The sequence below is a fragment of the Sarcophilus harrisii genome, chromosome 4 (assembly GCF_902635505.1).
Source record: "Sarcophilus harrisii chromosome 4, mSarHar1.11, whole genome shotgun sequence".
Taxonomy (NCBI): domain Eukaryota; kingdom Metazoa; phylum Chordata; class Mammalia; order Dasyuromorphia; family Dasyuridae; genus Sarcophilus; species Sarcophilus harrisii.
In genome coordinates this window covers 104,998,067-105,021,336 of record NC_045429.1, presented here as the reverse complement: position 1 = coordinate 105,021,336, position 23,270 = coordinate 104,998,067, and the positions used below count along the sequence as shown (strand labels likewise).

The 23,270-nt window shown below is 35.6% G+C and overlaps 1 protein-coding gene across 2 annotated transcripts in view; it reads right to left on the bottom strand.

The window, feature by feature from the left end:
* Nucleotides 1-21,292, bottom strand: part of SYT14 (synaptotagmin 14) — a 260,052-nt gene extending 238,760 nt beyond the window's left edge. The window contains exons 1-3 of one of the 2 annotated variants that reach the window (XM_031937303.1): nt 21,136-21,158; nt 1,324-1,371; nt 606-744 (exon numbers count right to left, since the gene is read on the bottom strand). Coding sequence is in view for 1 of the 2 variants with exons in the window: in XM_031937302.1 (XP_031793162.1) it covers nt 1,324-1,371; nt 21,136-21,148 (61 nt within the window). In the remaining variant the exon portion in view is untranslated. Of the gene's footprint in view, nt 1-605; nt 745-1,323; nt 1,372-21,135 lie in introns of both variants that reach the window. The other variant, XM_031937302.1, reaches the window with a different exon arrangement.
* Between the last annotated feature and the right edge of the window lie 1,978 nt (nt 21,293-23,270).

Sequence of the window (23,270 nt, the reverse complement as noted above, 5' to 3'; positions counted from 1 at the left end):
TGCCTTCGCATAAACTATACTCCATTCCTGAAAAGATCTCTTTTTTCATTACCTCTTAATCTCCCTAGATTGCTTTCAGGCTCAGATTCAGTATTCCTACATGAGATCTTTCCTGACAGATTTTGCATATATTTTATACTGACCTTTTATGGGTAGAGTGTGAGCTACTTGAGATGTCAAGGTGTTCGGAGTGGGGGTGGGGAGAAGATGTGGACTGAGTCTTTGTATCCACAGTGCTGGGCCTTAAGTAGCCACTAACATGTTGTATACCTTAGTTGTGCTTAAAAGTCTTATTTTCTGGCACCAAGAAAATTTTAGATTTAATTATACATTCGTTCATTGAATGAATTCACAAAATGCTAATAAAGTGGTATCTGCTAAAAGGATAAGCAGTATGTCTAGAAATAAGCAAGGAAAGCAAAGTTGAGAATAGATAAGAGCAATCTTTATACCTATTTCCCTTGAAGTATATTTTGGGGGATTTCACAATCCATTCTTTTTCACCCACCCAACATGGGAATATTTGGAAGTGGGAGACTCATTCAGCTTTTCCTCCTATTTCAAATCTACCTTATTCCTTGCCTACTATCTAACAAGTGGTTTACCTGTCCTGGGGTCACCTTGATAAGCCACCCAGCTGACAGGTGTTCCTCTTAAGTATGCATAGCCAGTTGTTGATGTTCAAAGGATGTTGTGGTCTTTGGATATGTTCCCAATTTGAATTTTAATGAACACCTCAGATCTCTGGTGGGAGAGAGTAATAGAACAGAAGAGGCAGGTTGATGTAGTAGAAAATAACTCTGAACCTGGAGTCAGATGACCTGGCTTTGAGTCCTGGTTTCTGCCATTTACAATTGTATGAATTTAGGTAAGTCAGCATCAGTTTTCATTTTCTCAACTACAAAAATGGATTATAATAATGATTGGCCTGCTTACGTCACATGGTATTTATGTGTATTTATTGTAGATCCAGATGCTTCCAAAAAAAAAGATAAGGTAGTATCCAAAATAAGGCAGATATGGTGAATGGTACTAAGTCAAGGGAAACTAAATAAACACTTCAGTCCAGATATTAGAAAAGAAATGAAATCAAAACCTCCATTCTTTGTCTCCTTATCAAACCAGACTATTAAGAACATATTCCATAAGCATAAGCAAAATCATTGAAATGATACTTTAATATATAATTAGTCTTTATATTTTAAAAATATTGTTATAAAAATATAGATTGTTATGGTCTCCAAATAATTTATTACCTTGCTATAAAGTATAACATAAAACAAAATATTTATTATTTAAGCATTACCACTGTTCTTTGCTTACCTTTTCTAATACAAATAAGCTCATGTACTCCACAGGTCCGTTCTCCACCTGTTCAAAAAGTATCAGAAAATATGGGAAATATTGGTATTTTAGTTTGACTGTCACAAACTGAAGTTTAAACTTTTAAGTTTAAAAGAGAGGAGACAATTTTTAAAAGTATCCTTGACTTTCTCTTTAAACCATATTAACCAAATATATTAATCCACAATTTACAGGGATAGATAAAAAATTAAGATTATTCAAATGTCCATACAGATCTCATGAATGTCTTGGAAGGAACAAACTGGTCATTCACTCAAGTCAACAAGCATATGTTAAATATTTACTACATGCCAGGAACTGCATTAAGTTCTGGGGATACAAAAAAAGAGAAAGACAGAGCTGTTGGGTAGTTTACAATCTAAAGAAGGGGAGGACAACAAGCAAATAACTATATACAAAAAGGTATTTACAAGATAAATAGTTAACAAGCAACACAGGAAAGGCATTGAAATTAAAAGGGATCAAGAAAGTCTTCCTGTAGAAAGTGTGATTTTAACTGGAACTTAAATCCAGGAAGGCCAGTGGTCTGAGGAGGGGAGAGCAATCCATGAATGGCAAATAGCTATTTCCTCAAATCTCTTAACACAAGGGACAGACCTTTGCATATAGGGGGCCCAGTCTATCATATATTTCCTATTTAAAATTTTTTTCATATTCTCCTATATTGCCAATCTTTTGAGTAAGGCATCAATCACTACAGGGACAATCCTACAGTTGGAAGTCTGCTCCTGGAATTTTTCCTGGAGTTGCCGGACAGTAAATAACATATTGACAGTTCCCCAGCCCCTTCTGAAGCCACACTGGCTCTTAGGTAGATGACCTTTTTCTAGGTGTAGGGCCAGCCTACCTAGGAGGACTTTGACAAGAATTTTGCCAGCAATGACTAAGAGAGAGAACCCCTGTAATTGTCACAGGACAATCTAGTCCCTTTACTTTTATAAAGATGGATAATGGAGGTATCCTTGAATTCCCCAAGCATTCCAGCTCTACTGTAAAGAGCACAACTCCATTGGGCTGGCCACATTGTTCAAACACCAAATATTTGCTTGTCAAAAAAATTATTTTATGGAGAATTCACACAGGGGGAAGCACTCACAGGATTGTCAGAAAAAGTGATATAAGAACACTCTCAAGGTTATCTCTTAAGAACTTTAGAACTGATTGTATAATTTGGCAGACATTGGCACAGGACCATCCAGCATGGCGTGCCCTCAGCAGAGAAGGTGCTGTGCTCCATGAGCAAAGCAGAATCGAATTAGCCCAAACAAAATGTGAAATACTCAAAATTAGAGAAGCTATCCTCAAATTTTCATGTGGACTATTTGTGTCTGACCTGTGGCAGAGAATTCCAAGCATTTATTGGTCTGATCAGCCACAGTCAGATACACTGTAACTCCTTTCTAACATAGTGATGTCATTTTGGTCCTCTTCAAAAACAAAGGGCAACAACCAAATTAACTGGAAAAATTTGAGCCTTCTATGTTGAATATCAAAACATAATTAATCTCCATGATGATATTTCAGGTTATGAGAAACTGCTTATTGACTGTTTTCATTCATACAAACTAATCAAAGTTTTAAGTATTCTGTATATCCCTGGTGTCTCATAATTCTGCTGAGAATTATTTCACATTTTACCGTTATATTTTTTTGCTTTTTAAAAATAAGCGGTATATTAACTACATTATTGCAACAAAGAGAAATATTTACAGGAACAATATGAAAGGATAATCACAATATCTACTAAAATCACCATAACAAAGAGAAATAGTTACAGAAACAATATGAAAGGATAATTACAATATCTACTAAGTTACTATGATAAACAATCTAAAATTTTAAAAAATATTTCTAGCACTAAAGTAGATTTAGTCTACACACTAACTGAACTATAAACCATACCAGAATTTTGAACTATAAAATTTAATGTAAATTAAATACTTTGCAAATATCTCACACATCATATAAAGTGCCCTATATCTGGGATTTAAAAAGTACTGAATTCAAACCCTAGGTTTTCTCTTTTCTATCTGTATAACTTTGGGCAAGTAAGTCACTATAGTCACTTAACCTCTCTGGGTGTCACTGTCCTCATCTGTAAAATGTAGAATGGGAAGGGACTGGATTAGATGACATCTGAAGTCTGTTTCATATCTAAATCTATGATACAAAAATAAAAACTTAACTAGTGCCTATGGTTGTGATATTGTGTTTAGTTACACAAGGACTGGACTTAATCTTACCTCAAGTCATTTATATTTTTTTTAAGTTAGCTGAGCAAATGGTTAAATAATTAGAAAGGAAATTTTTATATATTTATTTTTAAAACCTATATTTAGGTACAATATAAGTATATATCATGTACAAATTTAAAATAAAGCATTTATTAAGCATTTACTATACATAGAATATTATGTTCAGCACTGCAACAAACAAAAAGGTCCCTGATAAATGCATTGTTGGTGGAGTTATAAACTGATCCAGCCACTCTGAAAAGCAATTTGGAATTATGCCCAAAAGATTATCAAACTCTGCATACCCTTTGATCTAGCAGTATCACTACTGGGTCTGCATCTCAAAGAAATAAAATTAGAGAGAAAAGAGCCCACTTGGTCACAGCTCTTTTTGTAGAGGCAAGGAATTAGAAACTGAGTGGATGCCCATCAATTGGGGAATGGCTGGAAAAGTTATGGTATATACATGTAATAGAATATTATTGTTCTATAAGAAATAATGAGCAGGCTGATTTCAGGAAAGCCTGGAAAGACATATTAAATGATATTATATGAAGTGAGTACAACCAGGAGAACATTGTACACAGTAACAGCAAGATTATGTGATGATTAACTATGACAAACTTAGCTCCTCTCAGCAACAGGGTGATCCCAGACAATTCCAATAGACTTGGGATGGAAAATACCATCCACGTCCAGAAAGAGAACTATGGAACTCTTTTGTTTGTTTTTCCTTTCTAATGGTTATTTTTTTGTTGTCATTTTTTCCACAACATAACAAATGTGGAAATATGTTTAAAGTTATTTATATATGTATAAGAATTTAATTTAATTTAGAAATAAATAAGGTCCCTTTTACATTCTAATAAGAGAAAATGAGATGTTCACAAATCACTATAAAATAAAATAGAGTATAAATAAATAATGCCATGGGTAGCCTAGGTGACACAGTAGATACAGCACCAAGCAGTCTTGGAGGCAGGAAGACCCAGGTTCAAATTAGCTTCAGATACTTACAAGCTATGTGATCCTAGACAAGTCATTCCCTGAGGCCTCAATTCCCTCCGCTGTAAAATAAGCAGGTAAAGAAATGGCAAAAACATTTCTGTAGCAAGAGGTTTGGAGAGACTTACACGAACAGATAGATGCTAAGAGAAATGAGCAGAACCAGAAGATCATTATATACTTCAACAACAATACTATATGAGGATCAATTCTGATGGAAGAGGCTATCTTTAGCAATAAGTGGTTCCAATTGATCAATGATGAACAGAACCAGCTACACCCAGCAAAAAAAAAAACACTGGGAAATGAGTGTGGATTGCTTGCATTTTTGTTTTTCTTCTCAAGTTATTTTTACCTTTCTAAATCCGATTTTTCTTGTGAAACAAGAGAACTATATAAATATGTACACATATATTGTATTTAAGATATATTTCAACATGTTTAACATGTTCATGAGACTGCCTGACATCTAGAGGAGGAGGTGGAGGGAAGGAAGGGAAAAGTTGGAACAAAAGAATTTGCAAGGGTAAGTGCTGAAAAATTACCCATACAAATGTTCTGTCAATAAAAAGCTATAATAACAAAAAAAATTGCTGTATCTTTGCCAAGAAAACACCAAATGAGGTCACTAAGAATGAGAATGACTGAAACAATGAAATAACAACACAAAAGCATGCCCCTTTTACAGCCTAACACCATCTTGCCAATGTTCAGCTTTATTTCCTTTGTTCCTCTCCATTTTCTATCATTGGAGCACAGGCCCTTTACTTTACTTTCTTGATTCCTTTGTTTATATTGTTCATACCCCTAGTATAAAAATATAAATCAGCTTTGGAATTAATGTTAAAGTTTCATGTTTCTCCACTGGAATATCATATATTTGTGGGTATGTATTACCTGTTTACTAGACTATAAGCTCCAGGTTGATAAGACACATCTTATCCAGCCCATCCTTAACCTCACTCAGCATCCTTGCTCTGAATGCAACTAGTATCATTACAATACTAACTGTTGAATTGAATGATATGTATAGAGTGCTATGTGAGGTCCTGAAGTAGAAAAGATAATTAATGAATTTTGGGCAAAGATGAAATTAGTAAATATAGTACAGGAGAAATAATAATGAAGAGAAAAGCAGGACTTTTTTCTCAATTCTAACACAAACTGTAAGACATCAGGTAAGTCACTAAATATCATAGGGTCATTAAATTAGAGTTCCAAGTAACTTTAGAATAGCCAATTCATTTTACAGATGAGAAAAATTAAGGAAAAGAAAATTTTAATAGTCTTACCCAGGGTCACACATGTATTAAGTGTCTGAAGTAGAATTTTAATCTAGATATTCATGACTACATTATACCTCAACTTCCTTCACTGTTTTACAGGGGAAATTGTGCTTGGATTACCTTGAAAGATTATTGTGAGGAGAGTAATTTACAACATATTATACTTATTTATATCACTATACTTCCAACTTACTCACAAATGTGAGTTTTTATAATACAACCACAGTAGAAACTGAAGCTAACATTGGTACTTTGAAAAAACAATACAGATATGTTAAGGCTTATTAAGTGTTAAGGCACTGCTCTAAACACTAAGAATACAAAAAGAAGCAAAACAAAAAAAAAATGCCTTCATGGAGCTCACAATCTAATGAGGAGAGAATAATAGGCACAAACAAGCTGTATACAGGATAAATAGGAAACAATTGAGAGAGAAGGCATTAGAAGCTACAAGGGTTAGGAAAATTTTTCTATGTAAGATGGAATTTTAGTAGAGATTTAAAGAAAGCCAGAGAAGCCAGTAGGTAGAGATTATGAAGGAGAGCATTCCAGGCATGGTGAGATAGGCAAAAAAATGTCTGAAGAAGAGATATGGAATGTTTTGTTCATAGAACAGAAAGAAGGCCAGTCACTGAATCAAAGAGTATGTGATGGGGAATAAGGTCGAAGAGGACTGAAGAGGTAGAAGAGAGTTAGGTTATGAAGAGCTTTGAACTACAAACAATTTTGTTTTTGATACTGAAAGTGACACAGAGCTACTGGAATTTATCAAATGGATGAGATGACATGGTCAGAATTGTGCTTTAGGAAAATTACTTTGGCAGCTGAACAGAGATAGATTGGAGTGAGGAAGCAGATCCACCAGCAGAGGACTGAAACAGTCTGGGTGTGAGATGATAAGGGCCTGACACCTTTTAGGTGGTAGCAGTTAGGTATCAGAAAAGAGAACGGAGTGTATTCAAGAAATTTTGCAAAAATGAAATTGAAAGGCCTTGGCAATAGACTAGGTATGGGGGAAGGACTGGTGGTAATGAAAGATAATGAGGAATTGAGGATGATATGATGATACATATAGGTTGTGAGCCTGGGGGAAAGCTGCTGCCCTCAACAATAACAGGAAAGTTTTAAAGGAGAGAGGGACCATAGGGAAAAGATAATTAGTTCAGTTTGGGTCAAGGTAGATTTAAAATATCTACTGGACAGCCAGTTGAAGATCTCTCAAAGATAGTTAAGAGATCTAAGACTGGAAGTCAATTCCAATATACTTGTGATGGAGAGAGCCATCTGCATCCAGAAAAAGGACTAACTATGGGGACTGAATGTGGATCACAACATAGTATTTTCACCTTTTTTGTTGTTTGCTTGCTCTTTCTTTTCTTTCTTTTTGATCTTATTTTTCTTGTGCAACATAATAATTGTGGAAATAAGTATACAAGAATTGCACATGTTTAACATATATTGGATTACTTGTTATCTTAGGAGAAGGCTGGGGGGGAAAGAAAGAAAAAAATTGGAACACAAGGTTTTGCAAAGTTGAATGTTAAAAACTATCTTTGCATATATTTTGAAGATAAAAAGCTATTAAAAAAAGGACTAAAGGTCAGTAAAGAGGTTAGGACATATGCTATATATAAATTAATCTTATCCATTAAGAAAGAACTCTTGCAATGAAATAAGCAAACCTTATTACTACTCAATATGAGTACTCAGTATAAGAGCAAAAAAAAAAGATTTCTTTTTAAATAATTTAAAATTCTGACAGAATGTAATCTGAATGAATAAAATTTTACTCTATACATTTGAAATTAAATTCACAGCATACAATATTGGATTGGTATAGGAAACATTGTTATAAGAAACAATAAGGAGCTTCCTCTATCATTGTAAAGCTGACCTTCTTTGCAACTCTAAGTTTTATAAGTATTAAGTATTAGAGAAGGTCCTAGTATACCAAAAGGTGAAACTGGTTTTGCCTAAGGTCACAGGTAAGATGTGTCAGAGGCAGAACTTAAACCCAGGTCTTCCTGACTCCCAGTCCAGTTCTGAAACACAGTGCCAAGCTGCCTCTCATAAGAATTAGTTACAATAAGAATGATTATCTCTTTTTAGTAGGGTATCTTTCCATTAGCCTTCAAAACTACAAAAAGAGACCACCTACTTACTAAACGTAAATGCAATTCCTAAATATCAATCAGAAATTTAAAATAATAAAAACAGTATTATTAAATTGTTATGATCTGATTTTGGGATAGTTGGCACCCACTAATCACTGTAAGACACTGAAGAAATTCTAGATCTAAAAAATATACATTGGAATATATCTAACAAGTTAAAAGTTTATTTCCCCAAATTTTCAACATCAATAAACTAAACTGTCAATGATGATAAAAGCAAATTAGAAAATATATGTATAACTCAGGAGTAATTCATATAATTAAATGGAAAGATTAACAAATTGATTAGGAATTATTTAAAATTTTTAAAAGGAAGCATTGATTTGAAAATTGTTATTGACATTAAAAAAGAAATAAAAATGCTATGTGATTTTCTCTTCATTATTTGGCAGGTTTGGGACTTTGCCTACTTTTTTGGTCTATTAACTTAAAAGAATCAGGAAATCTAATAGTTAAGAAGAACCTCAGAGGCAATATCATCCATATATGATCAAAAAATCTCTTCCATGATATCCTTGATTTTTTTTCTGCACCTCACTATCTTAGTCTTCTGGCTATGTTAGACCTTGTCTGTGTTTTATTCTAAATTGTACTTTTCATGCTATATTTCATATCTGGCCTAACACAGTATAATAGAACTGTTCCTCTCTTATTCTGGATACTGTTTTTTTCAATGCAACCTAAGACAGCATTAGCTTTTTAGGGTGCCAGGTTACAATACTAATGCATTTTGAAGTTTCAATCCACTAGAATTTCCATACCTTTTTCATAGGAACTCTTTTCTAATCATGATTCTCCCTACTCTATATTTATGAAGTTGAATTTGGAACCCAATTTGAGAATTTTAAGCATACTCATAATCAGAAATTAATCTGTGATCTCATCAAAGTAGTCATCCTCCCAATAATGTTAATCTCAACTCATCCAATTTGATTTAATTTTTATATACTCCCTTAAGTTCTCCTCAGAAAATTCTACCCAACATACTTGGGAACTTCCTCTCACCAGCAGCTAGGAAAACTGCTAACATATTGGAGATGAGAACATGTGCAGTCTAAGTGATCTTAAAACTGAATCTCAACTCTTCTGTTTTGTGTTCTTTTCTTGAACACAGATGACTGAACAATAATCCTGAGAGAGAAAACTTTGAATCTAGTACACTTAGTATCTTTTTAGAAGGAATCTTGTTCATCCCTCTTGAAAAAACCTTAAGATATGAACCAAACCTAAATTAAATCATTTTTTCTGGAACTCCATAAGGGAAGCATAAAAATTCAGTGAGTGAAAAAAAGAATTTTAACCCTTGTCTTTGAGAACATTCTGTCCCTGGACTGAACCCATATCCCGAGCTGATGGTTTCCTTGACTCAATTAATATCTGAACTACCAATAACAGTATTCCTATCTCTTCCTTTCTCCTCCCCTCTTGTTACCAACATAACTAGAAAAAAAAGGGGAAGGAAGGGCACAACTTTTGATATTGTCCTTTACATTTTTGATTTTTAATTTTTCCCCTACAAATATCAGTTTACAAATAAAGATATTCATTCTATGTCTAAAAATGTAAATGTGAACAAAGAAATGAAGACTGGGAGCCACTGATTCATATAATTCTACCTCTGAAAGGTATTTTGGAGATCATTTAATCCAATCTAATCATTTTATAGATGAGAAAGCTGAGAGATGAAAAAAGGAAGGATGGATAGATGGAAGGAAAGGAAAGGAAAGGAAAGGAAAGGAAAGGAGAAAGGAGAAAGGAGAAAGGAGAAAGGAGAAAGGAGAAAGGAGAAAGGAGAAAGGAGAAAGGAGAAAGGAGAAAGGAGAAAGGAGAAAGGAGAAAGGAGAAAGGAGAAAGGAGAAAGGAGAAAGGAGAAAGGAGAAAGGAGAAAGGAGAAAGGAGAAAGGAGAAAGGAGAAAGGAGAAAGGAGAAAGGAGAAAGGAGAAAGGAGAAAGGAGAAAGGAGAAAGGAGAAAGGAGAAAGGAGAAAGGAGAAAGGAGAAAGGAGAAAGGAGAAAGGAGAAAGGAGAAAGGAGAAAGGAGAAAGGAAAGGAAAGGAAAGGAAAGGAAAGGAAAGGAAAGGAAAGGGGGAGAGAAGGGAGAGAGGGAAAGAGGGAAGGGAAGGAGGGAATGATGCAGTGAGAAGAACTCTGAAACTGGCATCCTTCCTTTCCTCTTTACTCCCTATGTGGTCCTGATCGTGGCCCTCAGCTTCTTCATCTGTAAAGTGGGCAGGAATATATTAGATTTGCACTGCTTTCTGGATCTTAAGCATATTACTTAATTTTCCATTTTTATAAAGTTTACAATTTTGACAGAAATGATTAAAACATTCAAATATTATGCTGAACCTTAAGCTATTTAAAATAAAAATTATTTCTGAATAAGAGCTTTGCAGAGATTGTATCAATTTACTCCGCCTGTGATAACCCTTTTCAGCAGTATGAAGAGGAGCAGAAGCAGAATAAAACTGACAATTTTAGTCAATGTCACTCTTTTTTCCCTCAGGAAAACTTATATAGAAACAAAATATAAACTGCTATAATTTTCCAGAACTGGCATAGAAATGCATTAAGTTTTCTACAGTCAGTCAAAGTTATCTAGTAATGTGCCTCTCTTCAATTAAGTTAGGCATTCAAAAATCTAGACTAAATTAATAGATTGATTTATTTAAATAAGCAAACTAGTCAATTCTTAACTGTTAAGACTTTCTTTTTCATTAGTATATTCACTAGCATGGTCATTCTGGTACTATAACTTAGGTTCAACAAATTATAAATCCTGTTCAATTCTTTTAAACTTTAATTTCTTTTCAACTTGAGCTTTGTCATGAGTCAGGAGTCATTTCATCTGTGCTGAAGAAAACACCTTCGAAATAACATCTTTTAAAATATGAATAGCCGTTAAATCAACAGCTAGTTAATAATTAATATCTTTGACATAGCTACTTCTAAAATCCATCCCCAAAATTATGAAATACAGGGAAATCCTCCTGGTTTACAATTTAGAATTTCAAATGTATACTTTCTTATAATTTGACTCCTATTCTAGAGTTTTCTCCATTAACCACAGGTACCAATTCTGGAAGTCTTCTGATTAGAGGACTGGAGGGCAGAGAAAAATTACTCCCAAAGCCCTCATTTTAAAAGGGCTGAGCAGCCCAGAAAACTATTTCCCATCAGTTACATCTGCTTCTATTCAACTCCACTATCATTCCTCCATAACAGTATTTTCTCCCCAACCTTTTTTCATCTTCCTTTTGAATGTGATCTTCCTTCATTAGACTAAAATTCTTGAGGACAAGGATTATCTTTTTTCTTTGTTGTATCCCCAGGACTTAACAGAGTACCTGGCACATAGTTGGTGCTTAATAAATGTTTACTATATTACTGTACTGTGTTGAGAGTTAACTTGTGAATGTAAGGAAACCTTCACATATATATACATGTAAATATATATATATACACCTTTTCCTCCACTATTGAATATCTCCATATTTAACATATTTTCCTTAGTTATTCCAACAGTTAAGTCCATCTCCTTATGCCATCAAATTTTATTGCTATTTATCTCTTTCTTTTTTAGTCTCCCATTCTGACATTTTGGCGCTAAGATTTCTTTTATTTACTTACACTATTATATTATTTGTAAAGGATAATGGTATCATATTTAAATGGATCTGTGATCTCAGAACAGTACAGGTCAAAATCCAACCATATCTTCTCATTCTGTTCTTTTCCATGTCCATCTATAAACTCTCCACAAGGGGTCCACCTAATATTCTGAGGACCTTCCACTAGATTATTTTGTCATAGCCATCAATCACAATCCACTGCATGTTTACAACTATCCATCTGTTATTCCTCACTACCTGTGACTGACCCACTTTCCTTCTCCAGTTCATTTTTCTAATGACATACTTTAAATGTCTTTTCTTCACTGTTAATGTTAGAGTCTACTCGTGTCCATCATATACCCCTCTACTTTTTGAGTGACTCTAATACTGGACCTGCAGCTATATCATTCCCCATTTGGCTGCTCTCCTGGATTTCACTGCTCCAGAAATTCATCTTTCCACAAGATCACATCAACTTTGAAATGTATATTTCCTCAGTACTTCCTGTTTCCTCTGTACCCTTCTGATTGAAGAGGATAAAGGGCAAACATAAGAGCTCTTCCCAAGTCTCCCATTTAAAGAGGGGGCTCAAGATAACTCTTATTTTCTCCACCTGGCTATAGAACTGCATAGGGCCTTGGCAGGTACTCTTTCTAATACCACCTCCTTTCAGCTTCTTTTTATGTGATCTTTTATACTTATTAAATTATGAATTTCTTACGAGTTTCTTAAGTCTTTTGACTTTCTTAAGTACATAGAACATAGTAGTTATACTGACTATATATCATTACAACTGTAACACATCACTATTACTGTAGTATATGTATAGCTATCCTTTCAACATTGCAACTTTCCCCATTGAAGTTGTGATATATCTCAGGTTGGTATAAGAAATTAAATGGGAATTTTTTGGAGTTCTGAAGAAGACATGGATGACACACAAATGTCAGCAAATGACACAGCACCTATGATCAAATATTTAAATCAAATTTTACAATATGGTACTATAAATACACTTTAAAAGAAAAATTAGGACTCCTTCTCTAGTACAAAGGGTAGGTCAAAAATTTTACATGGATTTTCCAGATCATGGGGGTGCCATACCCCTAACCCCCATGATGTAGAAGAGATAACTGAACATATTTGTGTGTATATGTATGTATACCCATATGGTTTTTAAAAAGAGTTTGAATCATTAAAAGCAATGTATAATTTTCCAAGAATAATCCAGGCGGCTCTCTTCCAGTCTTCCAACTGAATCCTGGGCTCAGTTCCCCAGTTATTGTCCAGTTGCGGTATTTCCCAACTTGCATTTACAGATGGAGCAGTTCTATGGATTTTTCACATGAATGAATATCACAGTTTGTACAACTGCTGCCCTACCTTCTTTCAGCTCCCCACAAAATGGCTTTCTCAGGATAACCTCATCATTTCTAAATTCACACCACACACTCAAACTTTGACTCTACTTCCTTCAACCTCCTCTCCCCTCTGACTGGAAGACTGGAAAGCCAAGTAGCAAACTGCTCCCAATGCCTTCTTTTGTAGAGGGCAGAAACTATACTTTCAGATCACTCCATCTAGCATCAGCTGCCCTATTTGATTTCAACTTCATATGCTAGGATGCCCCCAGTGTCAAGTGGTCCCTGATATCCCATGCCTCTCCCCACCCCTTTCCTGCTTTTTTATATATCCATTTTTTTAGATCAGAACTTACTGAAGGCAAATTTTAATAATTATGTCTCCAGAACTTAGCATAGTGCCTGACACACTGTAGGTGCTTAATAAATGTTTATTGCATTGGATAGATGTAAACAGGGCAACTTCTTTGGAAAAGCTCAGCTTTTGAAAGTTCAGCAATGTTCCAGGACTTAATGAAATGAACACAAAGGTATCCACAAACAAAAGTAATGATTTCAAGCTAAAATGATCCTCCAAAATCATCCGGGCCAAACTCTTTACAACTGAAGAAACTAAAGAGAAGTTAAGTGATTTGCCCAAGGTAATATGTTAACAAAGCTGGGATCAGAATCCAGGTCTTTTGACTCAAAAATTAATTAGTTATGCTCTATATTAATTTCTATCTATGGTCTCCAAAGATCTGAACTCTGATATAAACATTAATACAAGAATAGTTCTACATTGTAGAGTCATCTCCCTCTCACTTCAGGGTCACCTTCTAACCAAGCTTCCTTCATTTCAACCATCATTCCCAAATGAAAACTAGATTCCACCCACAAGGGCCACTCTGGTTGAAAGGTTAACCTTAATCTTATTTTTTCCAAATCAAACCTCTATTTAACTTTCCTGCCACCACCTCCAAACCATACCACTCTACATGTATCTATACCCCTTTACAACTCCTTTAAAGAGTTATCTTCATTAAAATGTAAACTACCTTAGGGCAAATACTTGTTGCTTTTTTGAAATCCCCAGCTTTAAGCACAGTGAGTAAAACTTAAATATCATTTATTAATCAACACAAAAATGATAACCAAGGAAATAATTTTTATTTTTACTCTGAAGTATGAACTTTGTGTTAAAAAAATTAAATCTACTGTTCCTAAATTCAGTCCATCTCCCCATTTTCTAAACCTCTTCTCAATGTACTCCACTTGTTTGTCACATGATTTAGGGGCTGAAGAAAGTTTCTTAATATTAAAAGGAGAAGCAGTAAAATGAAAAGAACATAAATTTGAACTCAGAAGATATCTATCACTATCACTCAACTAGTTTTGTGACACTGAGAAAGTCACATTACTTCTGTTGGATCTATACCACTTAGATAACAAGACTTTTAAAGAAATAGCTTTGTAAACCTTAAAAGTGTAAATGTAAGTTATTATTTAGTAAAATTCTGAATAACTCGAATATTTAAAGAAATAGGGCTGGGGGAAGGGTGCTTAATGTCCTAGTTAATTAAACCTCGCTCAAGTATATTGGTACTGTTTCTGTACAAGTAAAAGACACTCGATACTTAATTGCATGAAAAGCATTTAAGCACTTATTATGTACCAACCACTTTAGTGAGCAGTGACAATACAAAAATAAAAGCAAAACAATCCCTGTCTAGGAACCTTGCCTTGAGGATATATACCACAAAACTTTATAACCATCCATCTATGAGAATGGAGACCATCCATCCTCATCTTCATCCCAGGTAAGCATGCTAGCAATACCTCTTTCCCTCTTCCCTTTTTTCTGAGAACTGTAATTAAATCAAAACTACAATTGGAAAGTGTGTTTTGTCTGTCCTGTTGTGTTCTCCTCATTTTTGTGGTCTTTTACATAGAATTATTTTTCTGGTTGTCATTCTATTACAAATTTTTTTAAATAATTCTCGATCATTAAATGATTCATTCAGAGGCATCATTGTGAACACGAGCGCTCATTATAGAATAGTGGAGACATGAAGGGGTAGAAATAACTGAGCAGACTTTGTATTGATCTCAGAATGTCCTGGGCTCCTGGAAGGTTATAGTGTTCTTAATTTTTTTTCTGAATAATAGTTAGTATCCATCATTTTTTTCTCCTAAAAGTAGAATCCAAGGGGAAAAAATTTCAATGAAAATTTTCACTGAACTGGACTCCGATTAATGAAAGTTTACTATTTCAAGCAATTCTGTAGTCATTCTGATGAAAGGTTCAAAGATCTCCAATAACAATGAATTTCAATTGTGCAAAATTATCAATGATATTGCCAAAATTAATATCACAACCTTAAGAAAAAATATATGAAACTACATCCATGAAAAATAATCCTATTGTAGTATATAGAGAGTATATTACAGGGCTATTTTTCCTAGTGATGCTAAATGACTGCAAATCTTAAGACAGCTCAAAAGAATTAAAATCATAGGTTAACATGCAAATGAGAGGACAAAGAGATAGAAAGTAATTAAACCACAATATATTATCAGTGATTTGTGTACAAGAAGTACAATAAAAAACAAACAAAAAAACCACATCAAGTCTAGGAGAACTAGTAAGTAAGGACAAATGGACTGTCCAAACAGAGCAGAAAGATCACTAAAATGTCCAAAAAACCAGGGAAATGTCTCCAGCATATCAGATAGACTATCTATGGAGGATTTATGTAAAGGCATGTCAGATGGGATGAAAAGTAAGCATGAATTATGATCTTCAGCACATATAAACTAATGCCTTTTGTTTAAAAAAAAAAATACTAGTTGTGTTGCTATTCCCATGCTGGAGTAAGACTACTTAGATTGTGCATGGCTCTTAGTAACTCTCACAATAATATAAATTGCACTCTTCTATTATTACTCTTTAGCTCAAACAATTAAAATAAAATAACACAGATCCTAATAAAATTCTAGTATTCCCCCAATATCCTTAATTTTGTCAGCTTGATTACAGGAGAAAATCTAAATAAACTTTGTAAATCTATTCAAAAACATTGGCCCTTAATTGTATATAGTCACTATTGATCAAAAACAATTTCATCCTTATTTCAATCTTATCCAAAATATTAAAAGATAGTAAATAAAATAGAGATGAGGACTGAATCTATGATTTCACTAATGCAGGGAATCTTCAGATATTGAAATTTTTTCTTACAATGTAGGTTAGGACCTTCTCTGTAACTTACAGCCTTCAGGGTATAGACAAATATGGGTCAGAGATAGGACTTAAACTCAGGGCCTCTTGTCTCTATGGTTGGATTCTCTTGACTATGACATGTTATCTCATCTATCTACATTTTCTTATATTCATTTATTATCCACTATCCACTGATTTATTTGAACTATAGTAATTCTAAAAACAAACTATTTTAAATTTATGAAATCTAGTGCTATGAAGTTGTAAATTCTATACTAAAAGAATTCACTTTTAAAAAATTTTAAATGTCATTATGATGTTACAGATCAGTTAAATCACAGTATACACAGCGAGACATTTTTCTTACTAGAAAATGTAAAGCTGTAACTCTCTAAAATCAGCAACATAACTCTACTGTATTTAGCATTTTACTGGCCCTTCTAACTAAACATCTCTATTCTTAGAAGTTTTAATTTCATCTTAACATTATAGCAATTTAGAGGAAATGGAAATTTAAATTCAAAATCCTTTTCTTACAGATGAGCAAACCGAAGTTCAGAGAAATCAAGTAATTATAATTATTCCCTTTTCTACTTTGGTAGGAAATGCTCTTTTATGGAAGATAGAATTGAAAAGGTCTTTAGAAGTCATATACTCCAACCCTCTTTATTCCTCATCAAAAAATGAAAAAACTAAAAATCCGAGAGGTTAAGTGACATGCCAGAGGTCCCAGAGCAAGGCCAGGATGGGAATCAAGATCCTTTGTTCTAAAGTTAGTGTTCTTTCCATAACACTAAAATACCTCTCACCCAAGATTATCCAGCTAGGTAATGACAACATTACTTGGATTTCAGCAAGGCTTATAACAAAATGATATTCTTAGGACTATAATAGAGAAATACTGCGTGAGTAGTAATATAGCTGTGTATATGTGTATACAGTTGGTTGAACAACCATGTTCAAAAAATATTGATTAATGGATCAATTCAACTTGAAGGAAAGTTTCTAGTATCATATAACAAAACTTTGTGCTTAACCTTATGTTGCTCAACAATCGTATAAATTCCTTTAATGAAGACACAAAAGATATGCTTACCAAATTTGTGTAAAGGCAGAACTAGGAAGAAGAGCTAATATGCTGGGATAACAGAACCAGAAATCAAAATTCTTTCAATAGTCTAAAATAGTGATATTAAATTCAAGAAAAAAAATCAGGCCCAACTAAATTGTATAAAAAGGTCCCTTTTGCCACATCCTGACATAAAAACCCCCACATATTAACATTATCTGTATTCTCCTGTATTTTCATTTATCTGGCTAAACATTTCCAAATTATATTTAATCTAGTTCTGGCTTAACTGAGAATATTATAGGCAAGTGATTGATACTTCTAGTCTAGAATGATGATGGGTCAAAATAAAGAAAGTAAAATTTCTAAGATTAAAAAAGTTTTTCAACTAGTTGGAAAAAAACAATTACAACTATGGGGGGGGGGGGTTGGTTTATCAAAAATTCATATGATCAAGGATCTAGGGATGCTGATTGACCACAAGTTTTATACAGAACAGGAAGTTAGCCTAGATGTATTCTAAAATCTCTTCCAACATTATTCAAATAAATTCAATTAATATTATGTTTTTATAAAGAGAACCTAAGTGGTCTGACTCTTCATCATACCCTACTGAGTTCTGTATATAAAAATGTAAATGTTTCATAATCAAGGTTTAGTCTCGCCTGACCTGATGTTCAAATTTTATTCTAAATGCTAAGATTTTTAAATGTTATTTTCCTTCCAGAAATAGGAAAAAGAATAATTACAATTCTTAATTTTGATATCATGAAATAACTTGCCTGTGACAGCCTGTGACAGTATTTATAATCTTGTCTCCACAATGAATTTCTAAATTGCAAGCATAAAAAATCTTTTTGCTAAAGCTTAAAGGTAGAGGCAAAACAAAACAGTGATTTATGAACTTTGCAAGTAGCCAAATTTAAAAGTTTATCTGTTAATATAAGAAAGGTGAATTGAACCCAACTACCAAAAAGCAATCAATCAAAGTTTTGTTATATGATACTAGAAACTTTCCTTCAAATTGATCTATTAATTAATACTTTTTTAATATGGTTGTTCAACCAACTGTATACATATATACCCAGCTATATTACTACTCATTCTATATTTCTCTATTATATTCCTAAGGATGGAGAGTGGGAAATGTTAGGGAAGGAGGGGGAAATGACAATTACTTTTTAAATTCTAAGTAGTCAGGTCTTTGTTGTTACTCTTGAGCTATTTTGTACATGATTAATCCCAGGCAATGATTTAATCCTTCCCTTTGATCTTTTGCCCAGGGGGTTACTTCACTGAATGGGTGTACAGGGAATATGATTTCTAAATCAATAAATTTAGCTACTTGACTGTAATTGGAGTTTTTTAAAAAAGGATTAATGGGACACACACATAGGAACATGTTCCACACTAGCTTAACACAGTTTTAGGATTATTATCACCATAGATATCTCATAACTCTTTGAATATAATACTCCCACATATATATGTGTATGTGTGTGTATATATATAAATATACATATATATGTTGTGTTAAAGATATTTGTTAATAGAGGATATTTAATCATCAAGAGTTACTAAAGAGTTACCTCTTAACCCAATTAAATCACAGAACTAAACATAGATGATGAGGAGGAGGAAAATGATAATAATAATAGCTTAAATCAAGCTCTATAAGACCTACTACATGCCAGACATTTTGCTAAATGTTTTACCAAGATTATTTCATATGTTTCTCATAAAAATCCTCACTGAAAAGTAGGAGCTGTTACTATTTCCATTCCATAGTTGAGAAAATTGAGACAAACAACAGATAAATCAGCTGTTAAAGTTCTTGGGAACAAACAAAAGGAAACCTCTCTGTTACACTGTTTTTCATTCTACTCTCTAGATATGAAAAGTAGCAAATTATTTTGAGAACACAATTAGCAATATTATGCTACTAGTTTACTAATTTGAAATATTTCCTTTATATCAATGGAGTAGATACAGACCAAGTTCCCTCAAATACTTATCATTCTGTTTGTTAAGCAATGTCTCCTCTCCAAATAATGTAAGCTCCTTGAGGACAAGAACTGTCTCATTTGTATATCTGTATCTAGTATTGCAATTTATACAAAATTTGATTTAATAAATCCCTATCTGGATTGGTTTCTGAAGACAAAGTACTTACAAAGAATGTTTTTCAAAAAGTTTTGATTTGTAAGGAAGATGCTAGAATTTAGATTTATACTACTGAAATACAAGCATGGACACAATCACAGGAAGTTTTCAGTTTTGCAGTGTTCTTGAGAAATTAGAACTTTAAAAATCTCCTATTCTTGCACTTGAATGTTTATTGTATTGATGAACAGCCTTTGACCTCTCAAATCAGTTTCATCTTCTGTTCTTTCCTCTAATTATCTCTAATTTATGCTTTATATGTTGTTTGCATGTTGCGTTCCCCATTCGTCATAAACTTCTTGAAAGCATGGAGTGGGTGGTTTATTTGTCTTTTTTCTTCCTTTCTTCCCTTCCTTCTTTTCTTTTTTTTTTCTTTGCTTTTTTTTAATCTAGCTGAGCATACTATCAACTAGTCGACAATAAATAAATGCTTGTTAGCTTGACTTGTTCTATTCAATGTTTAAAGGAAACAGAAGCTTCAAATCATGCTAGATTTTCTTTGAAGAGAGAAAATCTAAGAAAAAACATACTTTAATGACAATTATCTATGCGTTAACTTTTCACTGAAAAGCATAACACTCCCGTCAGAAATCTAGAATCACTCATTTCTTCCAAAAACAAGAACCAACCGAGGCACAGCAATATTCAAAAGGGGAGATGCTGTGATAAAATCCCTTCGACTTCTTTCAGAAGTAGAGAAACAATTTGAGAGAGAACTCCTGGGGAGAAAAACTCTTTCACACACACACACTCACACGACAGACCAGATTTCCTTTGAAAGGAGAACAAAAAAAGCCTTTTAATGCCAATCCTCTCTGCATTAATTTTTCATGGAAGAACCTAACAGTAACGTCTGATATCATCAACCACTAATTCTTGCAAAAAACAAAAAAAAACAAAAAAACAAACAACCGAGGCAAGACAGCACGCAGAAGAGGGATGCTCGGAGAGGATGCATTTGACTTTTCAAAAGTAGGGAGCAATCTCCGGAGTAACTGCCTCCTCAGGAGATGAATGGCTCTCACACTCGCTCACTTTCTCTCTGCTCTCTGTCACACACACACACACACGCTCGGGCACACGGCGGAGAAGGAGGCGCAGCCTAAGATTGGGGGCGCGGGTCACTAGCGGGCACCCCCGGAAGGGGGTCGGGAAGTGGGGCGCAACTCGTCGCCCTCCGCAGATGCGGCCGAGAAGAGCGAGGGCGTCTCGCGGGGCTTCCTTCAAAAATCCTGCCCGTGAGGGGCGGCAGGTGGTGCCTGGAGCCCCGGCTCCGTCCCCTTCCCTCACCGAGCCTCCCCAACTCTCCCTGCCCTGCGGCAGCCGGGGCAAAAGTCCGCACCGGCATCTGGGGCCTCCCGGCAGAGGAGCAGGCCAGGCAGGGGAGGGGCGGCCTGCCCCCGCGGCCCTCCGCCGGCCCGGACTCCCAGCTGGGGCACCTGAGAGGAAGGGGAGGGAAGGGAGGGGGAGAGAGAGGGGGCGGGGCGGGGGCGCTCCGAGACGGGACACCCCCGCCCCCCTTGCCTCGCCTCCCCTCTCCCGTTCTCTGCCCTCAGGGGACGCCCCAAGCCCCGCCGCATCCTCGGAGGTACGCTGCGCCTCACCCCTTCCCCGCCCCCAGTCCCCCGACCTCCTCTCCACCCTGGGGAGCGGCCTCTACTTACCCTCAATCGCCATGATGTGCTCGCCATGGACCGCACCAACTGCGGGGTGGGGGTGAGAGGGAAGGAAAAGAGGCGCCGGAGTCCGGGAAAGGGAAAGAGCGAAGGGGCGGGGATGGGGCGCAGAAGGAGCATGAATATCCGAATCAAGGAGGTGAGGAAAGCGCATGAGGGGGTGAGGGGTGGGGGGTAGGGGGCCGGGCAAGGGAGAGTCAAGGAAGGGGGGGGTGAGGAAATGGAATCGTCCAAGGACCGCTGCCAGCACGTGACTATCCCCCTCCTCCCGCCTCCCCGCTTCTCCCGTCCCCGCCGCCCCCACCGCCTCCCCACCCCGGGCTGTCCAGCCCCCGCCCTGGCACGCGCCTAGATTCGAAACAGGTGGAGCAGCAGAGACCGTTACCCTTGGCGGCGGCCTGCGGGAGAGGGACGGGGATGCCTCCTCTGCAGCCTGGGAAGAGGAGCGCTGAAACGGGGACCCTGGACAGCGCCCGCCAGGCCGGCGCAATCTAGGTCACTACCCACGCCGGACAAGGTGGGCGCCCAAGTTGGGTTGAATTGACGGTGAGTTTATTGTTGAGAAATTGTCGCGGTCCCGACGGCGAGGTCATTTGAGGACAGTCTGCTTCCTTCTTGCTGATGGGGTGTTCCCAGCGTGCAGAGCCGCTTCTTCCCTCCCTGCGGTCGCGCTGTCCCGGCCCCGAAATCGGGGACGCGGGGCTCTGATCCCGACCCCGAAACTTCCCAGCTGTGGGGCTGCGGGCGATGCGCTTGGCCCTTCCGAGCCTCGCTGTTCTCATCTCCCGTCTCGCCTTAGATGAGCTCCTGTCCGGAAGGCCTTGGGTTGGTGTCAATCCAGTGCACCTCGACAACACAGACAGGTGGTAGAATGGTGGCGTGGGAGACTTGAAGTCGGGGAGTCCCGCGTTCCCGTCCAGCGTCAAACACTCCTACGTCGCTTATCTTTCAGTGCCTTGTTTTCCTCGGTGGTAACACTGGGATAATAATAGCATTCGCCTCCCAGGATTTTGGTGAAGGTCAAAAGATGTTTGCAAAGGACTTCGCAAACTTCGATGAATTAATGCTAGCCGTTCTTGTAATGAAGTTTGCTGAGGCAAGTTTTATGCTGAAGGAAAATGTAAATTTGGACCCTGTTCTCAAGAAGCTTATTGAGCTCTTGTTCACAAAGTGAAACCCTGCTCTCAAAAAAGCTTAAGGTCTGCTTACAAGAAGGGAATCATAACAGAGACTGAAGATATATATATATATATATGTATGATGTGAACCAACTCCATGGCTGCAACAGAATATATTCTGAATTACCAAACATCAGCAACATGAACATAATTGTTATATATGTATAATATATAAATATATATATATAATAGATTATATATAAATATATATATGTGATGTGAACCAACTCCATGGTTGCAACAGAAGATATTCCGAATTACCAAACATCAGCAACATGAACATAATTGTTATATATGTATAATATATAAATATATATATATATAATATATTATATATAAATATATATATATGATGTGAACCAACTCCATGGTTGCAACAGAAGATATTCCGAATTACCAAACATCAGCGACATGAACATAATTGTTATATATGTATACATATATAAATATATATAATATAATATGTTATACATAAATATATATATGTGATGTGAAACAACTCCATGGTTGCAACAGAATATATTCCGAATTACCAAACATCAGCAACATGAACATAATTGTTATATATGTATACATATATAAATATATATATATAATATATTCTATATAAATATATATATGTGATGTGAACCAACTCCATGGTTGCAACAGAATATATTCTGAATTACCAAACATCAGCAACACGAACATAATTGTTATATGTGTATACATATATAAATATATATATAATATATATAAATATATATATATGATGTGAACCAACTCCATGGTTGCAACAGAATATATTCTGAATTACCAAACATCAGCAATATGAACATAATTTATATATATATATACTGTAAATAATATGATATTATATATATAAATATATATATATGATATGAACCAACTCCATGGTTTCACAGTATATTCGTTCCAAACATCAACGACAGAACATAATTTTTA